The sequence below is a fragment of the Cucurbita pepo genome, chromosome LG03 (assembly GCF_002806865.2).
Source record: "Cucurbita pepo subsp. pepo cultivar mu-cu-16 chromosome LG03, ASM280686v2, whole genome shotgun sequence".
Classification (NCBI taxonomy): domain Eukaryota; kingdom Viridiplantae; phylum Streptophyta; class Magnoliopsida; order Cucurbitales; family Cucurbitaceae; genus Cucurbita; species Cucurbita pepo.
The window spans coordinates 7,889,788-7,913,291 of NC_036640.1; the positions used below are offsets into that span (position 1 = coordinate 7,889,788).

Genomic DNA, 23,504 nt, shown 5'->3' on the forward strand with positions numbered 1-23,504 from the left:
AAAAAAAAAAAAAAAAAAAANTGAAGTTGGCAGGATGATGTCCTGACTTCTGATTTTGTAGCTTTTCAGCTTTTGTACCAGAAGATGCATACAACGTGCTTCCAAATTTTGTTAGTCACTGCTTGTCTGTTGTTAATTTTGTCTTTATGTTCATACTTATTTATTTGTTTTGTATTTGATAAGAGAGTAATTGAAGTGCGAATAAGCCAACGATGGTGTCTCAATCTCTATCATAACAAAAATTTCATCTTACCAGAATTTGTGAGCAAACACCCTTACAAAAGTGACCTTGCAGATTTCATTTTGTCATAAGTTTTAAAAGAAAAGAAAAATGAACTAAACAAGAAGTTACAACAGAAGATTAAAAAGGGAAGTGTAATACCCTTTCACTACCACAACAAGAGATAAATGGAAACAGAAGCATATCACTGTAGTTGGGTTCCAAAACCGATTTTTGTTTCAGAAAACTATATGATTCAGCTACAACAGACGCAGGAAGCGAAGTGCCATCGATGCTCACTTACTCAATTTTGCGTCTTTTCTTCACTAGGTTCTTTGTTGATCCCCTCATTTGACCACCATTCAAACGCTTCTTTTCTTTCTGCAATTTGTACAATCAACAAAATTGAGACTCATATGGGTATCTGTGAATCTGGACTCCATACAAGTTTGGCATAGTTTTAGTTAATTCAAAAATGGTTTCCAAGTTTAGTTAAATAGTGATTTCCATCTTCTTAAATGACTTTGGAGTGATTTTAGAGGAAATCTAGTGAAAATATGTATAGATCATCAACTTATGGTCTACATTTTCACTTACAAAAGTTTATGATTGAACTTTGATATAATTATTAAATGGATTCTTTCCCCAAAAAATTTAACACTTCTAAGCACACTAATTGCAGACAAGTGTTGAGCATTCTCTTTTTAAGGGTCATTCAGAGGTTATTACCTTGTTTGAACTCTTTGCCTGTGATCCATAACTTTGTTTCGACTTTTTTTTCTTTCTACGATGTTCCTGCATTGATTTAAAAGATTCATGAGTATAATATCCACTATCAATAAAGGAAATCATACAGGCTTAAATATCAGTCTATCAGAAAATCAGTAAGTGTTAACCGGTGGAAAAGCAGGCAGTCGAGGAGGTGACTCGGTAGAATTTTCAGGATTTTCAATCTCTCCATTGTTGTTGAGCATAATTTTCAGCCTGCCTTCATTTAGTAATTTCTCAGAACGAGCGTGTCTCTGCATCATTTTAGAAAGACATATATCAGATGAAAAATGGGTCATTTGCAGCATATACGCACTGCCACATAGAAAATTATCTTGCCTTGCGATAACTAAATAAATAGAAGCACTACAAATGAAACGGCATGGGTGTCTCCTTACCATCCCGTTTTTCATCTCTCCTAACTGTACAAGCCAGATTGGACATAGGTAAATTTATAGATAGAACAATTTGGTTTGGCAGCCATTCAAATGAACAGTTGGGTGGATGACAAATGACTAGTGAGTGTCATATGCTAAACTATTGTAGCAAAGCTATGAACATGGATTTTAGCATAGCTGTACAACTTCAATAATCGACCAAATTTCAACTAATAGAAATACTCAGAAAGAAGCCACAGACACATACAAGACTATACATATACAGTGACACATTATCTAAAATTTATGGTATGGACAAAAGACAAGGCAGACCGATATTATTAACATATACATTATTAAAACTCATGTTAAAAAGTTGCCCCAAGTTCATGATATTTTCAGATAAGAGAATGATTGCAAAACTTTTAGCTCAACTCACTAATAATATTCAATAAGATAGGTATCCAATACGATATGTAATCACTATAAGAATGGAAAAAGATTAAAGGGAGGTAGATGGAGATTAGCCTACCCTCTTTTCTATGTCATATCTAACATCAGTGTGCAGGTTTAATTACATGCAATCAGAAAATGCGAACATAACTTTGGCGATTGGTTGCTAGAGCTTCACATACATTACATCTTCATTAGCTACTAGACAGCATTTATTTGATATAGCCCAATCAAATATGGTCAAAGTGATTTTCACAGTCAGCAAAAAACTATGATTTAGGTTTTTATTCATTTTTGTGATGACTGATAAAAAAAAAAAAGGCTTTTATTAATGTAAATGAAAGAAAAGGACGGCCTATAAAGAAGGCCACTAACAAAGGAACAAATCAAAAGGGAAAATAACAAACCTAGAAAACAAAATTTCAAAAGAATGTTCAAATAGTAAAGAACAAAAATGTATTAAAGAAAAGGGCAATTACAAAACCACCAAAATATGAACGCCCCCCAATAAGAGGCATTGAATGCACAACTTAAACCTCCCCCCAAGATTTCTTTCAACCCCTAAAAATGCTCCTAATTCTCCCCAGCCATAAATTCAACGAAATAGCAAGGAATTCTGCATGCCAAATTCAAAAAACCCAACCCTTATTACTGGGGGGATGAACTTCCCTGCATCATATCCCTACAACCTTGGTAAGGAACCAAACTAAACTGACTCCAACCAAGCAAAAAACTTTATCTTCTTCAAAATGATGGCCTTCCAGATCAAGGAGAATAAAAGGATGCAAGACGGTAGGGTTGGGTTGGGACACCAATGGAGCAAAAACAAACTTACAAAAGAACATAACTGAAGGCTTGAGATAAGTATAGAACAGTGATCCAAACATGATGAAAAATATGAAATAACTTTGATTAGGGTGATACAGGCTAGAGTCCTTTGTAGAACTTGAAAATGCTTAGTGAAATATGCAAAGCTTGAAGAATAGATGAAGGAAAAAGAAGGCACAGAATACAAAAACTAATACAAGACTCTACACCTTAACCCCAAAAGATATTCTACACCACCTACGTTGGGCAGATTTGGACTTGAGTGAGATTTTCCATCCCTTAATTTCATGTCAGAAATGGCGGATGCTTCATTGTTACAGACTGTTTGGATCTCCAGATTTGCTTCTTAATCCTAGTATGTGGTGGTCGATTTCCATGCTACTTTATGGGAAATATGTAAAAAGAAACTAGAAGAATGTTGAGTATAGAAAGGAGTTCAAAGAGATCTACTACATGCAGTAAGCTTTTTACAATGAACGATATTTTTTCTCTCTTCTTTTTTATATTTATCCATTCAAGAATCCTTCTGTAAATTCCTTGACTTGAAGGATTTGGCATTGCTTGTTCCCTTTTCCAGAGGTGGCGTTACAGCCCCCATTTTAAAATATAAGTATACCTTCTAAAAACACTTTTTAAAAGTACAAATTACAAACTGATAACAAGCAAAAGAAAGAAGAATAAACATTATATCTACCAACAAAACCTATATATTGAACACGTTGTAGACTCCACAATCTAGAAAAAAAAAAGTGAGGCATACCTTGGATTTAAGATGAGCCTTTAATGTCTCCTCATTCAAACAGACAACTCTAGGGCATAACCTACACTTAAAAACTGATTTGCATTTCAGAATACACGCTGGAATATCTTCTGGTAGTGATTCCTTCATGGATAAGATGTCTGACTGAGGATCCAGTGTTCCCAAAGAGCTTTCATCAGGTAATGGTGTACCCAAAGGGGTTTCATCAGGTACCGGACTTCCAGTAAGAATTAGACTTTCTTTTCCAAGTTCAGGATCCTCTTCAATACTTGGAAGACCTGAGATACAAAAAGAAACGGATGTCAAACATCTCAAACAAATGCATTCTATGAAACCAAAATAAACCTTCAATTCAAAAGATAATATCATAATGCTAAAGATATACACTTCAGTTAGATTAACTACGCAACCAAAGCTGTCATTGTTTTTATTCCAAGTAACAGTATAATACATATATGGAGAGAAAGATAAGTAGCCAATTGCAAGTACAAAAGAATTTTAGAAGCCATTTATAGGTTCAACTCGGTAAAAGTGTTGAAATGTCAATTGACCAGGAAGAAGCAACCCTTTATACAATGAAATATTGGTTTAACAACAAGAAAAGGAAAACCTGACGAGTCAATATCAACTTCATTAACAGAGCTATCCTCGCTTTCATACCCTGAAATGAGAAAATGTTAAAAAAATAGTCAATATTAATCAATGCAGGTGTGAGAATCGCTACAATGAAGTAGTGGTGCATCTATGCATGCTGTGCATTAAATTTGTCTGCATAGTATTAGGATATTTTATCTCCAATTAAAGAATCAGCAAGTATGAGCTAAAATGTTATTGTCCCCAATGTATTTAGCTGTACTAAAAATTCTCATGCTATTATCTCTAACGTAATTAGCTATACTAGAAATTCTGTGCATTTCTTTTCATCAGTGGAGGTGGGAGAGCAAAGCTAAACAGACAGCAATGCAGGAACAGTAGGTTTTTAACTAGAACATTCCAAATAGATTCATATGATATGTGCAAAAACCAAAACTTCCAAGAAGTACGAGTAAGAAAATATAGAGACGTGCATCCATATTGATAAATGAAATTGAGTTTCTCAGCACTCTAGGAGAAATAATGGTATAAAGATAAACAAACCAGATGAGGTAGAGCAGGATTCATCATCTTCTTGAACTTCTACGTCATCCTGTGATTCTTCTGCACCGTCTACTTCTGGTTCAGAATCAGATGATGATACAGATGAATCTGAGGCATTGTCATTATCACCATGTTCATGCCTGTAGAATCTCCTCTTTATCATTTTTAATCCTTTAGTGAAACTGAGACAGAAACAAGAATTAATCATCACATATACCACATATCTCTTGTTTAAATACAGGAGCATTCTTGTGGAATGGTTAACACTTACTCAACAATAATAGACTTTTACCTTCCAATTTTTTTAATGAATTACCAAGCTTTCATTAAGAAAAAATGAAAGAATACAAGAGCATATAAAAAAGAGAGCCCACAAAAACAGAGGCAACCTAAAAGAAAGATCTCCAATCAAGCAAGATAAAATAAGCAAATAATTACAAGTATATATATATATATATATATTTCCAACACAAATTTCAAATGGAACATTGATCTATATTCCATTTAACTCAAAAATTTAAATGGAATGTTATTTGATATCCAGTCATAAGGTCAACCATAACTCAATCTATTTTGTAAAGAAAGCCAACATTCTTAGAGAAATGCATTAATTTACAAATTCAAGTTATTAGACCAAGAGGCAGTAACCTGTAAAAAAGAGTAAAAGAGCAAAGTGAAGGAAAGACAACTAATGAGAACCCAACTAAGAGTAGTCAGGTGAAAAGAAAAATCAGCATAGCTGTAATGCCCCCAAAATTCAGCCTAAAACAAGGGTTTATGCAACAAAAACCAACTAAATCCTAAAAATCCTAATATCCAAAATTCTTAAGTTTCGACTATAACAAACTCATTCATCCACATACTAGCAACCTAAACCTATAAATAATCAAATGAGTCCTAAACTCAAAAACAAGTTTAAAGTAAAAACTCAACTAATAAAGCAACTCAAAGCCTACAACCACCACCCAATCAAAGGTGGAACAACAACTAATACTTCAATCTAAAACAAGACTTCAGCTACAAAGGAAGTTCTCCAGAAATGCAGAAACTAAAAGACACGCCTAGTGGCTAATCTTTTTCATGTCTCCTCTTCAGCATCACCAAGGTTACACTTCATCACCAACAAAATCTATTGTTGGGTTGGCGCTTGCTTGACCTAGCCAGAGTTGTGCAAGCCCTTGACCATTTTTATTCAAGGAATTTGATGACTTGACACCTACCAGAGTTGTGCAACTCCTTGACCATTTTTAGTCAAGGCATTTGATGACTTGACACCGTATTGTCCCTCTTCCTTGTAAACCCAAATATTTTCCCTTCTAGACTCATGATACTGACCCTTAGCCATCTTTATCAAAGGCATCAATGCTCCTCCAAATCCAACAGTGAGATATCACCTCTCGATTATTTTTATTTGAGGTAAACTGATATTCACCCAGCTTTCCTTTATAAATGTACAGGTTCTCTAACCTCTTTCTTTCTCATACAATCTCACCAGAATGCAGGGGTCCTACAACAAACTTCTAAATCTGCTCTCATCCTATGTTATACAACATTCCCAACAAATATACATGCTCAAAATCAAAGAGTCGCATAGCAACACTTCAGCATGCTAATCTATACAATATTATCTCAACATTTCAGCATGCTCAAACATCTAGATCATGTATCAAAAAACATCAAAGATTTAAATCATAAATATTATGCAAATAAAACATACAGCATGCTAGCACATAGCAAACAAGGGCAACAGGTTCTACTGAAATAGCAACTAAATTATTCTAAAAGGCTGGAAAAAAAAAGGTCCTAAGGTCAAAACTCAGCCGGAAAACTTATTCAGTCCCATGAGTGTTCTGAATGAATATTCTTTCCCAAAAAAAAAAAAAAAATTAAAACTTAAAAAAAAAAAAAAAATCCCTAAACCTTAATTCGAACACTCTGAATCAATCCCGAACTACAAACAGAGAGTTTCCAAGAGTTCTAAACCAATTTACAGCACTTAGAACGAGTTTGAAAAATGGCTTAAAGCTTACCGTTACCAATTGAACTCCACCAAACAGCCCAAAAACCTTGGTTTCTAGTGGTCGAAGAAGACTGAAACTAGTGTAAATCCAGAAACAGAGCATGCAAGTGTTGGGGAATGATCTAAAACACCTTAAAAGGAATTCGAAAGGGTTTCAAAGCAGGGTTTTACCTTGAGAACGTGGCCAAGAAGCTGTAGTGTTCAACTACTCTCAATCCTGCGTAATTTTGGGTTAGGGTTTTGGGTTTTCTTATTTCCCTTTCTTTTTCCGATTTTTTTTTTTTTTTTTTTTTTTTTTTTTTANTTTTTTATTTAAAAGAAACCTCAAATAAATAAAGGAATACTTCACGATTTTTCTTTCCAATGTTTCTCTTACTTTCAAAATATTTATTTTAGTTATTCTAAATCTATTTAATTTAATTTAATTTCAACCTAACAAAAAGATGATTGACGAAAAATCAAAGGATGGATATATAAGAAGATCATGCTCAAGTATAACATCAACACTTTATGGTATACAAATAAGGTTGGGTATTTTATCCTGATAACATTATTGATGCACCTCACTTTGTAATTTTACACATGATTTGATTCAAATCGTTCATATAGATACATGTGAGTGGAGGTATTCTATATAATGAGTTTGTATAAAACTCGACCACGAAATATTTAATCTCTTTTTATAAATTTGTTAATTGAGAAGATTAATATTTCACAGGTAATCATATGTAACTTGATCTTAATCTTGAACGAGTTATAAATTCTTACTTATGAGGGTTTGTCCTTTCACTTGCATGGGTGAGAATGACTTTTGTAGCCGATTCAATATGCCTACCATTTTAAGGATTGAACAAATATGAAGTTGGGAACATAATTTCACGAGATAGAATTCATTTCTTCCTATATAGGATAAGTAGTTCCTTTAGGTGTTGATTTCGAGACTTGTACAATGAGGCTCACCCTCTCACTAACCCAAGAGGAACTTGGTTTCTAATTGGACTATAAACAAATTGTTGGTTACAGAGTTAGTGGTACTTAAGGTGAAAAATGCAATTCTGGAGTAAAATGAATTTTTGACCTAGCTATAATTACGAACAACTAAGACATTAAAATAACTAATATATCTTAGATACATTAAATGAAAATGTATATTTGAAATTTAAATAAGATTTAAATTAGTTAAATATAGATTGAAATATGTTATAATATTTAAATATGATGCTCAAATATATTATATATTTAAATATATTATTTGATGGGTTGAGTTAAAATGTATCCCACCTTTTTTATGGCATAGAATTCTTTTAAAACCGTTTTTCTCTCATGTCTCGTGGACTTTTTTTCTTCAGAAACTCTCAAAAGTTTTGACCTTGTGTTCGTATCATAGTAAAGAAGATTACGGGGGAGATTCGAAGCTAAAGCAAGTAGATTGAACACCTTTAAGAATATTCTTCATATTTGTTCCAACTAAATTTGTATAACCTTTTTGTTTTGTTTAAATCTAATTAAATTCAAAATTGATACGATATAAACGCTTTCGCTCTGCGAATGAAGTGTTCATACCTATCAAAAGAAGGTCATAACCAATCTAGTAAAGAAAGAGTGAAGTCGTGAGTTTAAATAATGGGTCGAATGACGATTTGGATATAATGACCGAAAATCTCAAAACTGCAGCCATGACATAGTCCATGCGCTCTTTCCTCTTAAACTGCTCTCCATGCATCTAATCGAAAATGAAGCATGTGGTAGGAGAAAATCACTGCCAACACAGAGTGAATAACAGTAATATTTAAGGAGTTATGCGTGATTTTGAATATATTCACAACGCCGTCGAGGATGAGTTTAAAGAAAAGTCGTAATGTTGGAGAACTCCCGTTTTGCGCGTCACCTCCCCCTAGTGACATGTATCATTGTCTGCATTCTCCAACTCCTTTGGCTCCTAAGGTCATTATAATGTTTGATTTCTCAATTTAAGTTGAATTAGATTAGTAAATTATATTTTCTAAGGAAACTAGGTGAATTTTTAATAGGGGTGACGATACATGGAACAACCTCGAAGGACGAATTCAAGCATTTAAGTTTAGGGAGAACGTCGGTTAAGGCCAACCAAGTGAGTGACTTTATTATCCGCTCGATCGGAAGACTTGCCTTCTATTAGGGACTTCATGCATATTGTGTGTTCATATATTAGGTTATTTCTCCAATTATGATGATGAGTATGGATGCGTACACTGTGGTGATGATGATGATAATGATCATGTTTTGCATAATATTCAAGAATTTGCTGACCTCCGGACGTCCGGCTACGGACAACTAGCCCGACTATGATGGACCCAGTGGGCGCGAAGTTTTGAAGGACTCACGCTTGCACGTGTGGGTCATGTGTAGAGAACTGTTAAACATCTCACTTTATCTAGACTAGAGGTCACCTCTATGATTGTTTTAACGATAGGTCCCTAATCATGCGTTGCATGTGTTTGCATTTCCTACCCCAATAGTATGGCCAATTACTGAGTATTTCATAAAATACTCAAAGCCATGTGCTATTTTGATTTTTCAGGTAATGGCAAGACACCTCTGTTCGGTTGACGACGACATCGCAAGTAAAGACCATAACACATGCATAGGATAATTATATTTGTATTCTTAGACCATAGGTTAGTATAGGGCGTTTTTCAATTTTAATATTTACCCTACCATGGGGTTAGACATATTCTCGCCGAAGCCCAAGGTAGCATCGTCGCTGAGTGATGATCCCTCTGCAGTTTTCGATGACCAAGAAAGTGTTTCTCTACGGCTCCTCCGAACTAGGTTGTTGACATTTTCACAAAAAGTGTTTCTCGACCTCTCTTTGAATTTTTCAGATCCAAGCTTCACGTTCGTTCAAATCCGACGCTTAGCTTGCGAGGGATGTTAAGGATATTTAATACTAAATTATAGTTTACCTTATATATCATATTTGATATTTTATTATCGGCAAATATCTGCCTTCTTGCTAGGTATCTTTCCGTATATTGTTCTTTCCATTTATTACTATTTCCATATCCTTGTAATTTATTTGATTATAAATAGAGAGCTTTCATACATCATTTAGGTGGGGTAGTTTCAGCAAATATTCTTAGTAGCGACTTTAGGTTAGCAAAAATTTAAGGTCATTACAGTTTGTATCAGAGCTCTAGGTTATAGATTCCGTAAACTAGCTTACGAGGTAGGCTTGACATGTTTCATGATCCACCATCGATGTCTCATCACCGTTAGGTATGTCTTGCATAAGATTAAAAAAAAATGTTATTCATTGCATATGTTATGATTGCTTACTATTATTAAATGTAACTTAGCATGGAATTTGATAGCCCCATTATATTATTGATGGTAGCATGATGGTTGACTTAGTTTTATGCTTATGAATATGATATGCTTGCCAAATTGTTTGCTTATGATGATATGTAATATGATGTGTGTTGCAATAGCGAATAGTAGACTTAAGGAAAACTATATGTTGGTTTTAGAAACATGCCACCTAGAGAACGTAGAAGAGGACGTCGAGGAATAGAACGACCCCGTGTTAGAGGAAGGGGTAGAGTTGAAGAGAGCCCACCTCGTGAGGACTCAGTAACTCGTATAGACGTAACTGTGCCACCTCCAGCAGCACTAGCGGCTGGAATAGAACTGACTATGAACCTGATGTAGGATTGTTTCAAGCAATGATGCATACAATGGTAGCCACCCAGTTGGTCAACAACTCTCGATCTACCAAAGGAGTGAGAAATTTACTGAATTTCAAGCAGTATGACCCGCACACCTTCAATGGAACCGCGGAGGACCCAACAGAAGCTCAACTGTGAATTTTGTCAATGGAGACAATATTTTTGTTAATGGATTAGCAGAACGATTAGAAGGTGTCATGTACGTCATTCATGTTGAAGAAGGACGCAAAATTATGATGGCGGGATAACAGAGAAATTCTTAGTCCTTACAGAAGTACTATAGCCTGGTCATGATTTAAGGAGGTATTCTTGAAGCAATACTATCTGAAAAGAAACCATAAGAGTTCACCCACTTAACACAAGGTGGACGTCCTGTAGATGACTACGCCCGAGAATTCATGAGACTGAAAAGATTGGTGCCCTCACTAGTGGACACAAGAGTTAAAAATGGTTGAGAATTTTATGATGGACTTGGACCCAAAGGTTCGTCGCATGGTAGAAGACATCGATCCTACCACTTATGAGACCGCACTAAGGATAGCTAGGACTCTAGAGAAGCCCGGAGATGAAGTGCACCGAGAGTCAACAGTTACTATCGGGTAAAAGCGACCGTATGAACCGAGGGACTCATATCGCCAACCACCAGCATGTAGACCTCGATATACTGATAGACATCCCCTCCACATGCTGACAGACACCCTCCTTGACATATTGACAGACATCCTAGAAATCAAGATAAGGCTAGAGGAAGAGGAAGATCTAGGTGCAATATATGTGGAAAGTCACATGGGTCAGATGTATGGTCGGGACTAGAGCTTGCTTTTGATGTGGCAAGGAGGGCCAAATTACTATGAACTGCACAACTAAGAAGACTGAGAACCCAGTTAATCTATCAAAGGCACCAGGTGGAATTGGCAGACCTGTGTAGACTCGTTCGGAAGTAAGGACATATGCGTCCACCATTAGGGATTCTGGGAGGTCCAAAACAATGGTGACAGGTACACTATTAGCCTTGGGACATTATGCTTTCACTATATTTGATTCAAGCTCTACACGTTCATTTATATTTGTCCCATTTATTAGATAAGCAGGGTTTGAACTAGAACCCTTATTGCATGTATTATCTATTAGTACCCCAGCGGGGATAGACATAGTTGCTAAGGATAGAGTAAGAGATGGACAAATAATAATAATAAGACAAACCTTAAGCATAGGCCTGATAGTTGTTAGCATGACAGACTTCGATGTAATACTAGAGATGGATTGGTTAGCTGAAAACCATGCTAGTATAGACTGTCACAAGAAGCAAGTAATATTCTCACAGTTGTCCGAATCCAGTTTTAAGTTCAAGGGTACATGTGCTGGAGTTACCTCGAAAGTATTCTCAATGATGAAAGCCAAGAGGCTGGTCTAACAAGAGGGTTGAGCCATATTAGCAAGTTTCGTGGATGTAAGAGGAAAAGAAAAGACCTTAAACACGGTACCCATAGTAAATGAATTTTTGGATGTCTTTTCGGAAGACCTACCGAAATACCCCGTTCCCGAGTGGTAGATTTTGCTATAGAAAAGAACTCCAGCCAGGAACTGAACCTATCTCTAAAACCCCCTACCGTATGGCGACAACAGAGCTAAAGGAACTCAAGGCGCAATTACAAGACTTACAAGATAAAAGTTTCATTTTGTGAATGTTTGATTAATCCACCACACCTAACCGGTGTGAAAATTATCTTATTTATAATCAAATAAATTACAAGGATATGAAAATAGTAATAAATGGAAATAACCATTAATGGAAAGATACCTATGTTAATAAGGCAAATATAATATATATGGTAAACTATAATTTATTACTAAATATCCTTAACACATTCCCTATAGCATATCCTCTTGGGGCGTGCCAATGTTATTTGTCAAGAAGAAAAATGTCTCGACGCGTCTGTGCATCGAGTACGGAGAATTGAATAAGAGAACAGTAAAGAATATGTATCCACTCCCTTGTATAGAAGACTTGTTTAACCAACTCAGGGAAGCGACAATATTTTCCAAGATCGACCTTTGGTTAGGGTACCACAAAATAAAGATCAAGGAAGGGGATGTGCCAAAGACAGCATTCAGAACAAGGTACGATTATTACGAGTTTGTAGTGATGTTGCTTGAAAATGGTTCACTCATCACTTGAATGTTTAAAATGCCTTTCTTCATGGTTAGTTATACGAGGAAGTCTACATGTCGTTACCACCGGGTCTTTGATGATAGGGGGATAATACAATATGTCGGCTACATAAGTCTATTTACAGGTTAAAACAAGCTTCTTGCAATTGGTTCTCCACATTCTTTACCACTATACAAAATGCAGGGTATACTTAGTCAAAAATCGATTACTCGTTATTCACGAAGAGTAGAGATAATTCTTTCACTGCAGTTCTTATCTATGTTGATGATATTCTGTTGACAAATAATGACCTCAAAAAAATTCAACATCTCAAGACTTGTTTACTCGAGAAGTTCCTTATCAAAGATTGAATTTTCTCGATCGAGAAAAGGAAATTCTATGTCTCAAAGGAAGTAGACTTTAGACATTCTTCAAGACACAGGTCTTACAAGAGCATGTCCAAAATTTTTTACTATGGAGCAAAGTTTGAAGCTTTCTTTAATAGAAGGGGAGAAGTTGAATGATCCGAGCAACGGTTGATTGACAAATTAATATATTTAACTGTTACCAGGGCTGACATAATGTATTCAATTTCTATGCTTAGTCAATTTATGCATGAACTAAGAAAACCACGTTGAGAGGCAACTTTTCAAGTTTTGAGATACATCAAACGTACTCTTGGTCAATGACTTCTACTACCACCTGAAAACAACTTGAGATTACAAGCATACTGCGATTTTGACTGGGGTGGTTGTCTATTTTTTTTATTGGGGTAGTTGTGTCGAACTACCAAACGGTCTATTTTTGGGTTCTGCATTTCGTATGAAATTTAGTTATTTCTTAGAAGTCTAAAAAAAACTAATGTGTCCAGATCATCAGCAGAAGTCGAGTATCGAGCTATAGACAAAATTTTTCATAAAAGTACAAAAACACATTAAAATAGATTGTCATATAATTTGAGAAAAAATTACAAGCTCGAACCATCAAACCATGTTATATTTCAACTAAAATGCAATTGACACATGTTTTGCTTTGCGAAGACAACAATATGATTTTATGAAAGACAAGTTGGGTGTGATTGACATATACTCAGAAATATTATGAAATTTGATTTAAGATATTGTGTGAGAAGAGTCGAGCTCGGCCAGCCAACAATTCTAGGTTTTATTTTTTTATTTTTTTATCCAAATGTTGCAATAATACATCATGTTGTACATATTTTAATTTGAACCACATTAAAATTAATATTTTAACTTTTGGATGTTAGTTGGACCCAACCAAGAGAAATACATGTCAACAAATAAACCAAAATGCAAATTTACAACTTTTCATATTTCCCATATTACCCATACAATCAGCCAAACTTCCAAGGGTATTTTCGTCTACATCAAACAGTGAAATATCCGTACCGGCGGTTTATTAATCCACTCCCCAATTAAGCTTTCATGTCATTTCACTCTTTTTCACACTTCGTTTCTCGTTCTCCCCCACCCCCAAATCTCAAGCTCCAATGGGGGATTCCGCCGGAGATCTTCCCAATGACCTCAAATTTCACGGTCCGATTAACGGAAACATCCTTGCCGCCATGGCGCTGGCCCGCTGCGGCGTCGACCGAATGTTCGGCGTCGTTGGAATCCCTGTTACCTCTCTGGCCATTCGCGCCGTTTCTCTCGGCATCCGATTCATCGCCTTTCACAATGAACAATCGGCTGGCTATGCCGCTTCTGCTTATGGCTATCTAACGGGCCGCCCTGGTGTGCTTCTTACTGTTTCTGGCCCTGGTTGTGTTCATGGCCTTGCAGGGATTTCTAACGCCATGGTTAATGCTTGGCCTTTTGTCATGATCTCTGGTTCTTGTCATAGTACATATTTCGGCCGTGGTGATTTTCAGGAACTTGATCAGGTTGAGGCTGTGAAGCCCTTTTCCAAATTTTCCGTGAAGGCCACGGATATTTCCGAGATTCCCAATTGCGTTGCTCGAGTTCTTAATATTGCCGTTTCTGGTCGGCCTGGTGGGTGCTATATTGATCTCCCGTCCGATATTTTGCACCAGACTATTTCCGAGTCTGAGGCGGAGAGATTATTGGCCGCAGAGGAGGAATTTACACACCGCGAGGTGATTCATAGAGTTCCGAATTCGCAGATTGAGACAGCGATTTCGTTGTTGAAACGTGCGGAACGGCCATTGATTGTGTTTGGTAAAGGGGCGGCGATTGCTCGTGCTGAAGGGCCATTGAAGAAGCTTGTGGAGAGCACTGGAATTCCATTTCTTCCTACTCCAATGGGTAAAGGATTACTGCCTGATTCACACGAGCTTGCGGCTACCGCCGCTAGGTCGTTGGCGATTGGTAAGTGCGATGTTGCGCTTGTGGTTGGGGCGAGGCTTAATTGGTTGTTGCACTTTGGTGAGCCACCTAAATGGTCCAAGGACGTGAAGTTCATTTTGGTTGATATTTGCAAGGAAGAAATTGAATTAAGAAAGCCCCATTTGGGTTTGATTGGTGATGCAAAAGAGGTATTGGAATCAATAAACAAGGAGATTAAGGATGACCCATTTTGTCTTGGGAAGTCTCATCCATGGGTTGAAGCCATTTCGCAGAAATCAAAGGACAATGTGGCGAAAATGGAAGTTCAGCTGGCGAGGGATGTTGTGCCATTCAATTTCTTCACACCAATGAGAATCATTCGAGATGCTATTTCGGCTCTCGGTAGCCCTGCGCCCATATTGGTTTCTGAAGGGGCTAATACAATGGATGTTGGTCGCTCAGTTTTGATTCAGACTGAGCCAAGGACCAGGTTGGATGCAGGAACATGGGGCACAATGGGGGTTGGCTTGGGCTATTGCATTGCAGCTGCTGTTGCTTCGCCTGATCGGTTGGTAGTCGCCGTTGAAGGCGATTCTGGATTTGGGTTCAGTGCCATGGAAGTTGAGGTACTCACTCTCCCCTGCACTTTATTTTCATCATGTTGTTTTCTTGCTATTGATTAGAATGTTCTATCCTTGGTATCTGATTCTGAGTTCATTCAAGAGTGTCTTCGAAGTCATGAATACAAAATCTTTAGCTAGCCAATATTCTTTATTGAGTTTGTGCGTCGTTATACGATCTTAACATAAATGTCTATATGCCCGTCCTCCCAATCCAACTTCATGTTCAGACAAGTATTTAGCTTTCGTACTTAAAGTGTAGATGCTTTTCCTATTTTGTGGGAGATACATTCTCATCTGGTCCACATTTGTCTGGTTTTGAACAGACGCTGGTGCGGTACCAGTTGGCAGTGGTTGTGATAGTTTTCAACAACGGTGGTGTATATGGTGGCGACCGGAGAACACCACAAGAAATAACCGGACCCTACAAGCATGATCCTGCGCCAACCTCATTTGTCCCATCAGCAAGTTACCACAAAATGATGGAGGCTTTTGGAGGTAAAGGATACCATGTTGAAACGCCCGAGGAACTAAAATCTGCCCTAGCCGAGTCGTTCTCGGCTCGAAAACCAGCAGTCATAAACGTCACGATCGATCCCTATGCCGGTGCAGAAAGTGGGAGGCTGCAACACAAGAATTTGAACATAAGTCCTTGAACACCTATGTTGTATGTTCTTGGCTGTAAAATTATTGACGTAATTTGTAAAGCTAATCACCGTGTTACTTGCACTAAATTATTACAAACTAAAGTTTAGGGGCAAAATGTTTGAAAATTTTTATTATATCCAACCAAATCCAAATTAAGGAAGTCAACTATAAAAATAAATTGAAATTAATTTATTAAAATGGAAGTAATCATACTATTTTAACAATCAAATAATGGATCATAATTTAATTGGTCAACTTTTGTTTTCATTAGTTTGCCTCTTTGGTTCTATCTGGCATCCCTTGGTGGGGACAGTGTTTTATAAATGAGTTAAAAATCATATATTTATACTATTTTTTACTAAATAAAATTGCCATATGGTGTTCCACGAGCAATTTGTTTAAAATTTAATGTTATATTAAAAAAAAAATATTATCACATGATGTTTTACATAGCATTTGTTTATATTTGCGTATCAATCAGCATTCCTATGATATTTTATAAAATCAAAATTTGTATATGTTTTTTTTTGTGGTTAGCATCTAAGATTGTCAACCATTTCATATAACATTTAACTTTTTTGGTGTTTTGTTTATGATAGCATATTTTTAAATATAGCAAATTATTTTAAATCATATCTTTGATTTATTAAAATGTGTGTTGAATGAACGTTTATACAACATTTCTACGAAGGTATGAATTCTTAATATTGAATCTCGTTCATGGATCACGAAGTGGTGATTGTTAGGAATTATGGATCTCCACAGTCACATGATATTGTCCACTTTGAGCATAAGCGCTCATGACTTTGCTTTGAATTTCACAAAAGAAAATCTGATTATAAACTCATGATCACCAACGTGAGACTTTCATCCAAGAGAGGGTTATTTAGCTCAAATAAACTTATTAAAGATGGTTAGGAAATTCTTTTATTCTAATAGTTGAATATTGGGAGAATTATGAGTAATTATGCCATTTGTGCAGAAAGTAGTTGAAAGCAGATATGGGGTTGCAAAGTCAAGCGGATGCAGGCGCAAGTTGAACTTGACCCAGTCTTTGAGACGCTATAGCTACATATTTTGCTGCCAATTCAGGAATAACGGCCCGTTTGAACACTTGTAGATATATGAGATGGACCGATGCTCTGGAACAATCTCTTCTGTGATCACGTAGCTTTCGAATGTTCTTCTACCACGACCGACATCTAGCGAACACCTAAAAAGGAAAAAGGGGGGAAAGAGATGAGTATAAAAATACTCAATAAGTAGTCACTGGTAAGCTCTCATTACATTTTAAACCTAGTAAGTTATCACGAACTTTTCTTTAGTGGTTTTTCAATAGTGGGTCAAGTTATAACATAGCATAACTTATAACATAGCATAACTTGTATCACGGCATAACATATTACTTGATAACTTTCATGAATAAAATATATGGTTTATCAATGTCTCATTGGCATAAAGTGAACCTATTAACGTGATTTACTTGGTGTGACATATGGAGGTTTATATATCATACAACATTGATAATATAACATAATTCCATAACATATAATAGTATAAATTATAACGTAGCATAACTTGTATCACAACATAACATATAATATAGCATAAACATGGTATAACACACGTCAAACAATCATAAAATAAGACATGCATACGTTATAGGGCACACATCATTCATATGGCAAACAAATCATCAAATGAGATCAAACTTAAAGCCATTTACTTGGTTGACCTTAGCCAGAGTTACTAATTATTCCTTGAACCAAACTGAATGTAATCAAAGTCTAATTCAACCTATTTAGACTTAGGACATCAGATAAGACATAATAAGCGACTTAGTTCATCACTAGGTTCAAAAAGTAATTTAAATTGACAAAAAAGTCGTCATACCGACCTCAAACACTTCTAGAAATGTTAAAACTTAAAATTGACTCTGTGAGGGTAAAAATGGTAGAAAAATGTCTAAAAATGTCTAAAAATGTCTAAAAATGTCGAATGGGGCTTAAACTAGGTCGGTGGTATATTTCAGTTTGTTTAGTCATTTGAATGAGAGGTTGTACCAAGCATCTATCATTTATACATATGGATAAACGTTGAGCATTAATAACTTCCTACATTTGTAACATTATATTTGTTTAAAAACGAGAATCATGCGACCTGAAATACAAAACATTTATTCCGTATGGTGAAAAGAAACATGAAGATGCATAATTTGAGAGAAGAATAAGGGTTGATATTGATGAGATATGAATTGAGAAAGAATTTGAAGCTGATCTCTAAATTAGAACCATTTCATAGCAATATCAAGAGTTTTAAGAGATGTAAGGATAAAAAATTGATAAACCAAACACAAGACCTCAGGGGATATTAAAATGAAAATTGAACCCAAGAAGAAGAGAGAATAAGAAAGATGATAATTGGAGGGGTGAATGAAAGGTGATGACAGAAGAACAGAGAGCACAAAGGAAAGAGATGCGTTGTTGTTGGGTTGAATTTGCATACCCCCATCTGTGCTCTCTATCTTCTGTCACCAAAAAACATCACACCATTAAACCCCTCTCTAAAACCTTCTTAATATTAACACATTTGACACCCTCCATTTGGAATAAGAGGAGAGAGAGAGAGAGAGAGAGAGCTTGACCATATTTGGGATGGTTTAGGTCACTCAAAGACACCCTGCATTTATAGGGCACACCTTCACATTGATAAACACATTTTATGATTGCAATTGTCTCTTCAGGGATCCTACTTACAAATGGTGAATTTAATGAAACATGTTGAGAATCCCATATCAAAAAAGATAAAATGACGTTACAACTTTTATAAAATACACGAATTATTAAATGTGTCTTATCTTTTAATCTATATCTTTAACTAGTTTATTATTATTATTATTATGGTCGTCATCATTGTTTTTTAAAATAAAAAATATAATGACAAAGAATATTACCATCCATCTAAATATAATTTACTTGATTTGGAGATATCTACCTACGAACAAGATTAGAAGTTTGAATCTCTACTGAGCGATTAATAATGTCGGTAGGAGAGAGATGAGATGACGTCACAGGTTAAGATTAGGTTTAGAGTGCATGTAAGGCATCTGCAGAAGAATGGCCACAAAAAGACACCCTCAGCTCCCTGCCCATTCAATTCTTATCCTGTCCAATGTCATAAATTTGGCCATTTCCATAACTTTTCCATCAAATCAATAAAACAGAAGGCAGGGCATATTCTAGAGGCCATAAATGTACGGCCACTTTTGGCAACATCCAACATGGAACAGAAGGATCATTTGAAGGTTTGACTGATATTGATGTGCCATAGCACAAAATTAGGTTACAAAATGCAACAATAATTGAAAGATTAGATGCTCAATGGAATTTTGGTAACTTAGACTAACCCACTTTGGGTATTAGCTTTTTTTTTGGAGGCATAAGATTGTTGTTTAGCTATTGGAGGAGTTGCAACCCCATGAAGTCCCCACTAATATAAATACATATCAACTTCACAAATAGGTGATAAGATCTTGAGAGGAATTAGGACAAAGCGGTAGGAAAAGGAAGGGAAAAAGTACTTTAAAATAACCCATGTTGAGGAACTGCTTAAATGCTCTCTTCTCACCTTGCTTTCTGTACTCTATACTTTACCAATTCCAAGCTTTTTTTTCTTTCTTGAATTAATAAATAAGTCAAACTTTAACGTTTTGGTAAATATATTCGTCACTTGATTTTGAGTCTTGCAGTATTTTACTATCATTTCTTCATCCTAAATAAGTATTTGGTAAAATAATACTTGATTGCAGTATGTTTGCTTCTTCAATAAAAAATTGGTTTATTTGATGATGCGTTGAATCATTATCACAAAATAAAACATACACTCTAATTCTTTAAACATTCACTCACACCATAAACCTTGACATCCAATTGCAAGTAACCAGATATATTTTGTTTCGATGATAAAACGAGCAACAATGGGTTGTGTAATGACTCTAGTTTTTTTACTGCCCTAGAGTCGCTATCATACGTATGACACAACTTCATAAAACGATGTCATGGAATTATAAGTTTATGATAGAGTCTTAAAACAGCACAAGGAAAATATTCAAAATAAATTAAAATAAACCAAGGAAAATATTAAAAGAGTAATGCTTGATATTAACCTAAAATCTACGAAATAAATGCAACTATCCCATGCAGACTCCATGGTTTTCGATGCGATGTCATCATCAACCGTACAAGGTTGTCTTGCCTTTACTTGAAATAGAAAAGTAGCATGTGACTTTAGTATTTCCCTGCCGTTAGGATCATGAAATGCAAACACATGCATCATGGATCGGGACCTATCATTTAAAATCATAGTTTCTTAGGTGGCCTCCAGTCTGGACAAAATGGATGTGAAGTACTTCCTTACACATGACCCACACGTGCTAGCAAGGGCCCACCAGGCGGGCTCGCACACTCCCTACGCCTGCTCATCAAGCTAGTTGGCTGTAGACGGACGCCCAGAGGTATAGTGATCGTCGTGCATCATGCCTAGCATGATGGTAACCTCATCATCATAGTGTACACGTCCGTACTCATCATAAAAGAAGAAGTATCCTGATGCATGTGGACATACAGTATGCATGAGGTCCTTATACTTTTCATCTTAAATCATTCATGCGACACAACCCCATACATTCCTTATATATTATTACCCTAGGTAACATACATGCATAACCTTTTATACATTACATAATTCATAACATTATGTAGGGGTTGTGCATCAGAAAACTCCTCATTGCAATACATGTTGTAACCTGTCATATATTTCATTCCCAAACATATTTATGTCATAATGCAACATGGCACCTCACACATACATATCATCGTAACATGACATATCATCATAACACATCATACATCTCATGTCATCGTAACATATTATATCATCATAACATATTATAGCATCATAACTTATCATATCATCATAACAATACATATCATCATAGCATAATATATCATCATAACACATCATATCAAACACATGATACGTACAGGGGCCACTAGACACGTGATGCATAAGAAAATTCTTTCGACCGTGCTAATAGTAGAGTCACTTACTTGGATGGCCTTAGCTGAAATTCTATCAAACTCTCAATGAGCTTGCTTTCGTCCCTCAAATTCGTTCTCACTTATGCTGAGGGTTCACCTATTTTGAATATTCACTTAATTGCCTCAGTAAAAATCGAATTCCTAACTTAATTTTATTAAACTGAGAAAACCAGGCTTATACTGACCTTAACCTCTTTTAATAAGGTCAAATTCATCTTCGGAAGGATAAAAAATGTAGGAATTGGTGCAAAAATCTAAGATCCAACCTGTATAAGTTGTTTTCTAGCCAATGGAGTTGTCAAGTCGAGATGAGCCGAGTCGAGTAACAAGCATCAAGCACATGCAAAAATCTGGATCGCATAGTTCAACGAGTCGGGTCAGGTTACGTTCTCGAGTGCATGGGTCATGCTTGCGGGTTGCATTTGGTCGTGGGTTGTAGGTTGGTTGTTGGGTCACGAGTGCATTCGTTTCTGTGGGCTAAGCTTCTGTCTACGTGGGTTGTAACTTTCCTGAGCAAGGTAAGAGTTATAACTTTCATACTTTATGATCATAATTACCTTAAAATAAATAAAAAGTGTTAAAATACATTAATTAAACACCATTACTATAGATTATCATTCACCTAAAATTTGTAGCCATCAAAGAATTAATGAAGGACATCGTCCTTAAAATTTATATTGAATGATTAAGATGTCTTGGTTCATATCACATGGTAAACATCACAAAATCATAGCGTAACATATCATAACACTAGGAAAGGTCATGTAAAGAAGCTACAGAGTACATGTCATGAATACATCACTCAAGTTATCTAACAAAGTCTAAAGACATTTCTAATACTAAATCCAATTATCTAGTTGACTTAGGTTAGAATCACTAAATATGGCTGGTGCTAACTTGATCCTGCTCCTCCAAATTTAACCCCACCTATGGAGTTTCATACCATCATGTTTAGAATATTATCGTGAAAATTGATTCACTTAATTGCATTAACTAATCCAAACTACACCAAATGGGCCAAACAAATGTAATAGCATTAACTAATCCAAACTTTGACTCCAATAATAATTGGCCAAACAAATATAATACTAACTTTAAATTGGCCAAACAAAATAGTCAACTTGAGCTAAATAAGCCGAGGGAAAGTTATCGATTGCACCCAGCCGAGCTGAAAGTAAAGAAGGGGCATGCAGATGACGTGATTGGATGAAGTCAGATGAATGGGTTGGTCATGGGTCATGGGTCACGGTTCAGGGGGCGCGTGTGGGTAGTGGTTCGAGTTGCTGGAGGGAGCCGTCTACCGACTAGAGGTGTCTGTGGGCTAAAATAGGCTGCTGGACCTGTTGGTAACAATAGAGAAATTTGGTAGATTTCTTTGGGAGAATAGAACATTGTATAACTAAGAAGGAATGCTTTGATTTTCTACCTCTTCCACCAATGCCAACATACATATATATAGGTAATTTGGGACATTCCCAATACCATTCATTATCCAAAAGTCATGTACCTAATTAATTATGAACTAATGAACCTACATGTATCTATTCATACATGTATCTATACATGTACAAGGGACCCTTCAACACATGTATCTATTCATACATGTATCTACAAGTGACCCTTCAACACCCTCCCTTAAATTGAATTATGCAAAAATCAGTTTAGGACTTCACTTCATCTTCTTGAGCTTCTTGGATTCTGCACATCTCCATCTTTCTTCTAAGTTTCTCGAACAATGGTTGTTTTAAGGGCTTTGTGAATAGGTCTGTGGTTTGTTCATCACTTTGGCAAAAACTGAGTTCAATAGTGCCTTTTTTACACAAATCACGCAGGAAATGAAATCGAACATCAATGTGCTTACTTCTTCCGTGCAACATAGAATTTTTAGACCAATTAATAGTTGATATATTATCACAATATATAATCGTCGTACTTGGTTGCTTTTGATTAAGAATTTCAAGCATATTTCTTAACCAAATTTCTTGGCACGAGCATGCTGCTGCTGCCACAACTATAGTTGAGAGTATTACAATTGGTTGATTCTTTGAAGACCAGCAAATTGTTGAAATAAACTTAAAATGCCAAATGTAGTTAATTTGTTAGGTTAGAAAAGTTAATTTGAAAAAGCAGGGTGAAAGAAAAAACCTAGAGATTTTTTAGGGAAGTGATGGTAGGGGTTTATGAGCGTTTCTCTCACCCTATCATGAGTGTTAGAAAATATATAAATATCTAATCATTTTCCTGTAAAGCGAGAGAAAAAGAGAGCAAAAAGAACAGAGAGCAAAGAAATACAGAGCAATAGAAAAGGCTTTTTGATAAAATTAGTGTTCTTTGTTCCCTTGTCTCTCCTTTATCGACATCACCTTCACAAGTACGCGAGTAGTACTTTCACAAAGCGGTATCGGAGCG

General features: G+C 36.0%; 2 protein-coding genes across 2 annotated transcripts; one reads left to right on the plus strand and one right to left on the minus strand.

Moving 5' to 3' along the window:
* Positions 1-202: 202 nt before the first annotated feature.
* LOC111790372 lies at positions 203-6,833 on the minus strand. The gene is made up of 7 exons (XM_023671256.1): positions 6,735-6,833; positions 4,544-4,725; positions 4,017-4,067; positions 3,407-3,684; positions 1,117-1,242; positions 950-1,015; positions 203-601 (listed from the first exon to the last, which is right to left on the minus strand). Exons 2-7 carry the CDS (start codon positions 4,704-4,706, stop codon positions 521-523), a joined length of 765 nt encoding a protein of 254 aa, XP_023527024.1. The 5' UTR covers positions 4,707-4,725; positions 6,735-6,833; the 3' UTR covers positions 203-520.
* A 7,064-nt stretch (positions 6,834-13,897) lies between these two features.
* LOC111790346 (2-hydroxyacyl-CoA lyase-like) lies at positions 13,898-16,060 on the plus strand. Its single transcript, XM_023671222.1, has 2 exons — positions 13,898-15,354; positions 15,675-16,060. The coding sequence occupies exons 1-2, from the start codon at positions 13,933-13,935 to the stop codon at positions 16,002-16,004; spliced, it is 1,752 nt and encodes a 583-aa protein (XP_023526990.1). The 5' UTR covers positions 13,898-13,932; the 3' UTR covers positions 16,005-16,060.
* The last annotated feature ends 7,444 nt before the right edge of the window (positions 16,061-23,504 follow it).

What these genes read in the sequence shown, in the direction of transcription:
- LOC111790372 (XM_023671256.1), bottom strand. Translation starts at nt 4,706, where the DNA reads ATGATAAAGAGGAGATTCTACAGGCATGAACATGGTGATAATGACAAT. An exon ending in GACTGCCTGCTTTTCCACCG is followed by an intron (nt 1,016 to 1,116) that starts GTTAACACTTAC and finishes AAATCAATGCAG; the next exon opens with GAACATCGTAGAAAGAAAAA. An exon ending in AGGCAAAGAGTTCAAACAAG is followed by an intron (nt 602 to 949) that starts GTAATAACCTCT and finishes TACAAATTGCAG; the next exon opens with AAAGAAAAGAAGCGTTTGAA.
- LOC111790346 (XM_023671222.1), top strand. Translation starts at nt 13,933, where the DNA reads ATGGGGGATTCCGCCGGAGATCTTCCCAATGACCTCAAATTTCACGGT. An exon ending in TCAGTGCCATGGAAGTTGAG is followed by an intron (nt 15,355 to 15,674) that starts GTACTCACTCTC and finishes GGTTTTGAACAG; the next exon opens with ACGCTGGTGCGGTACCAGTT.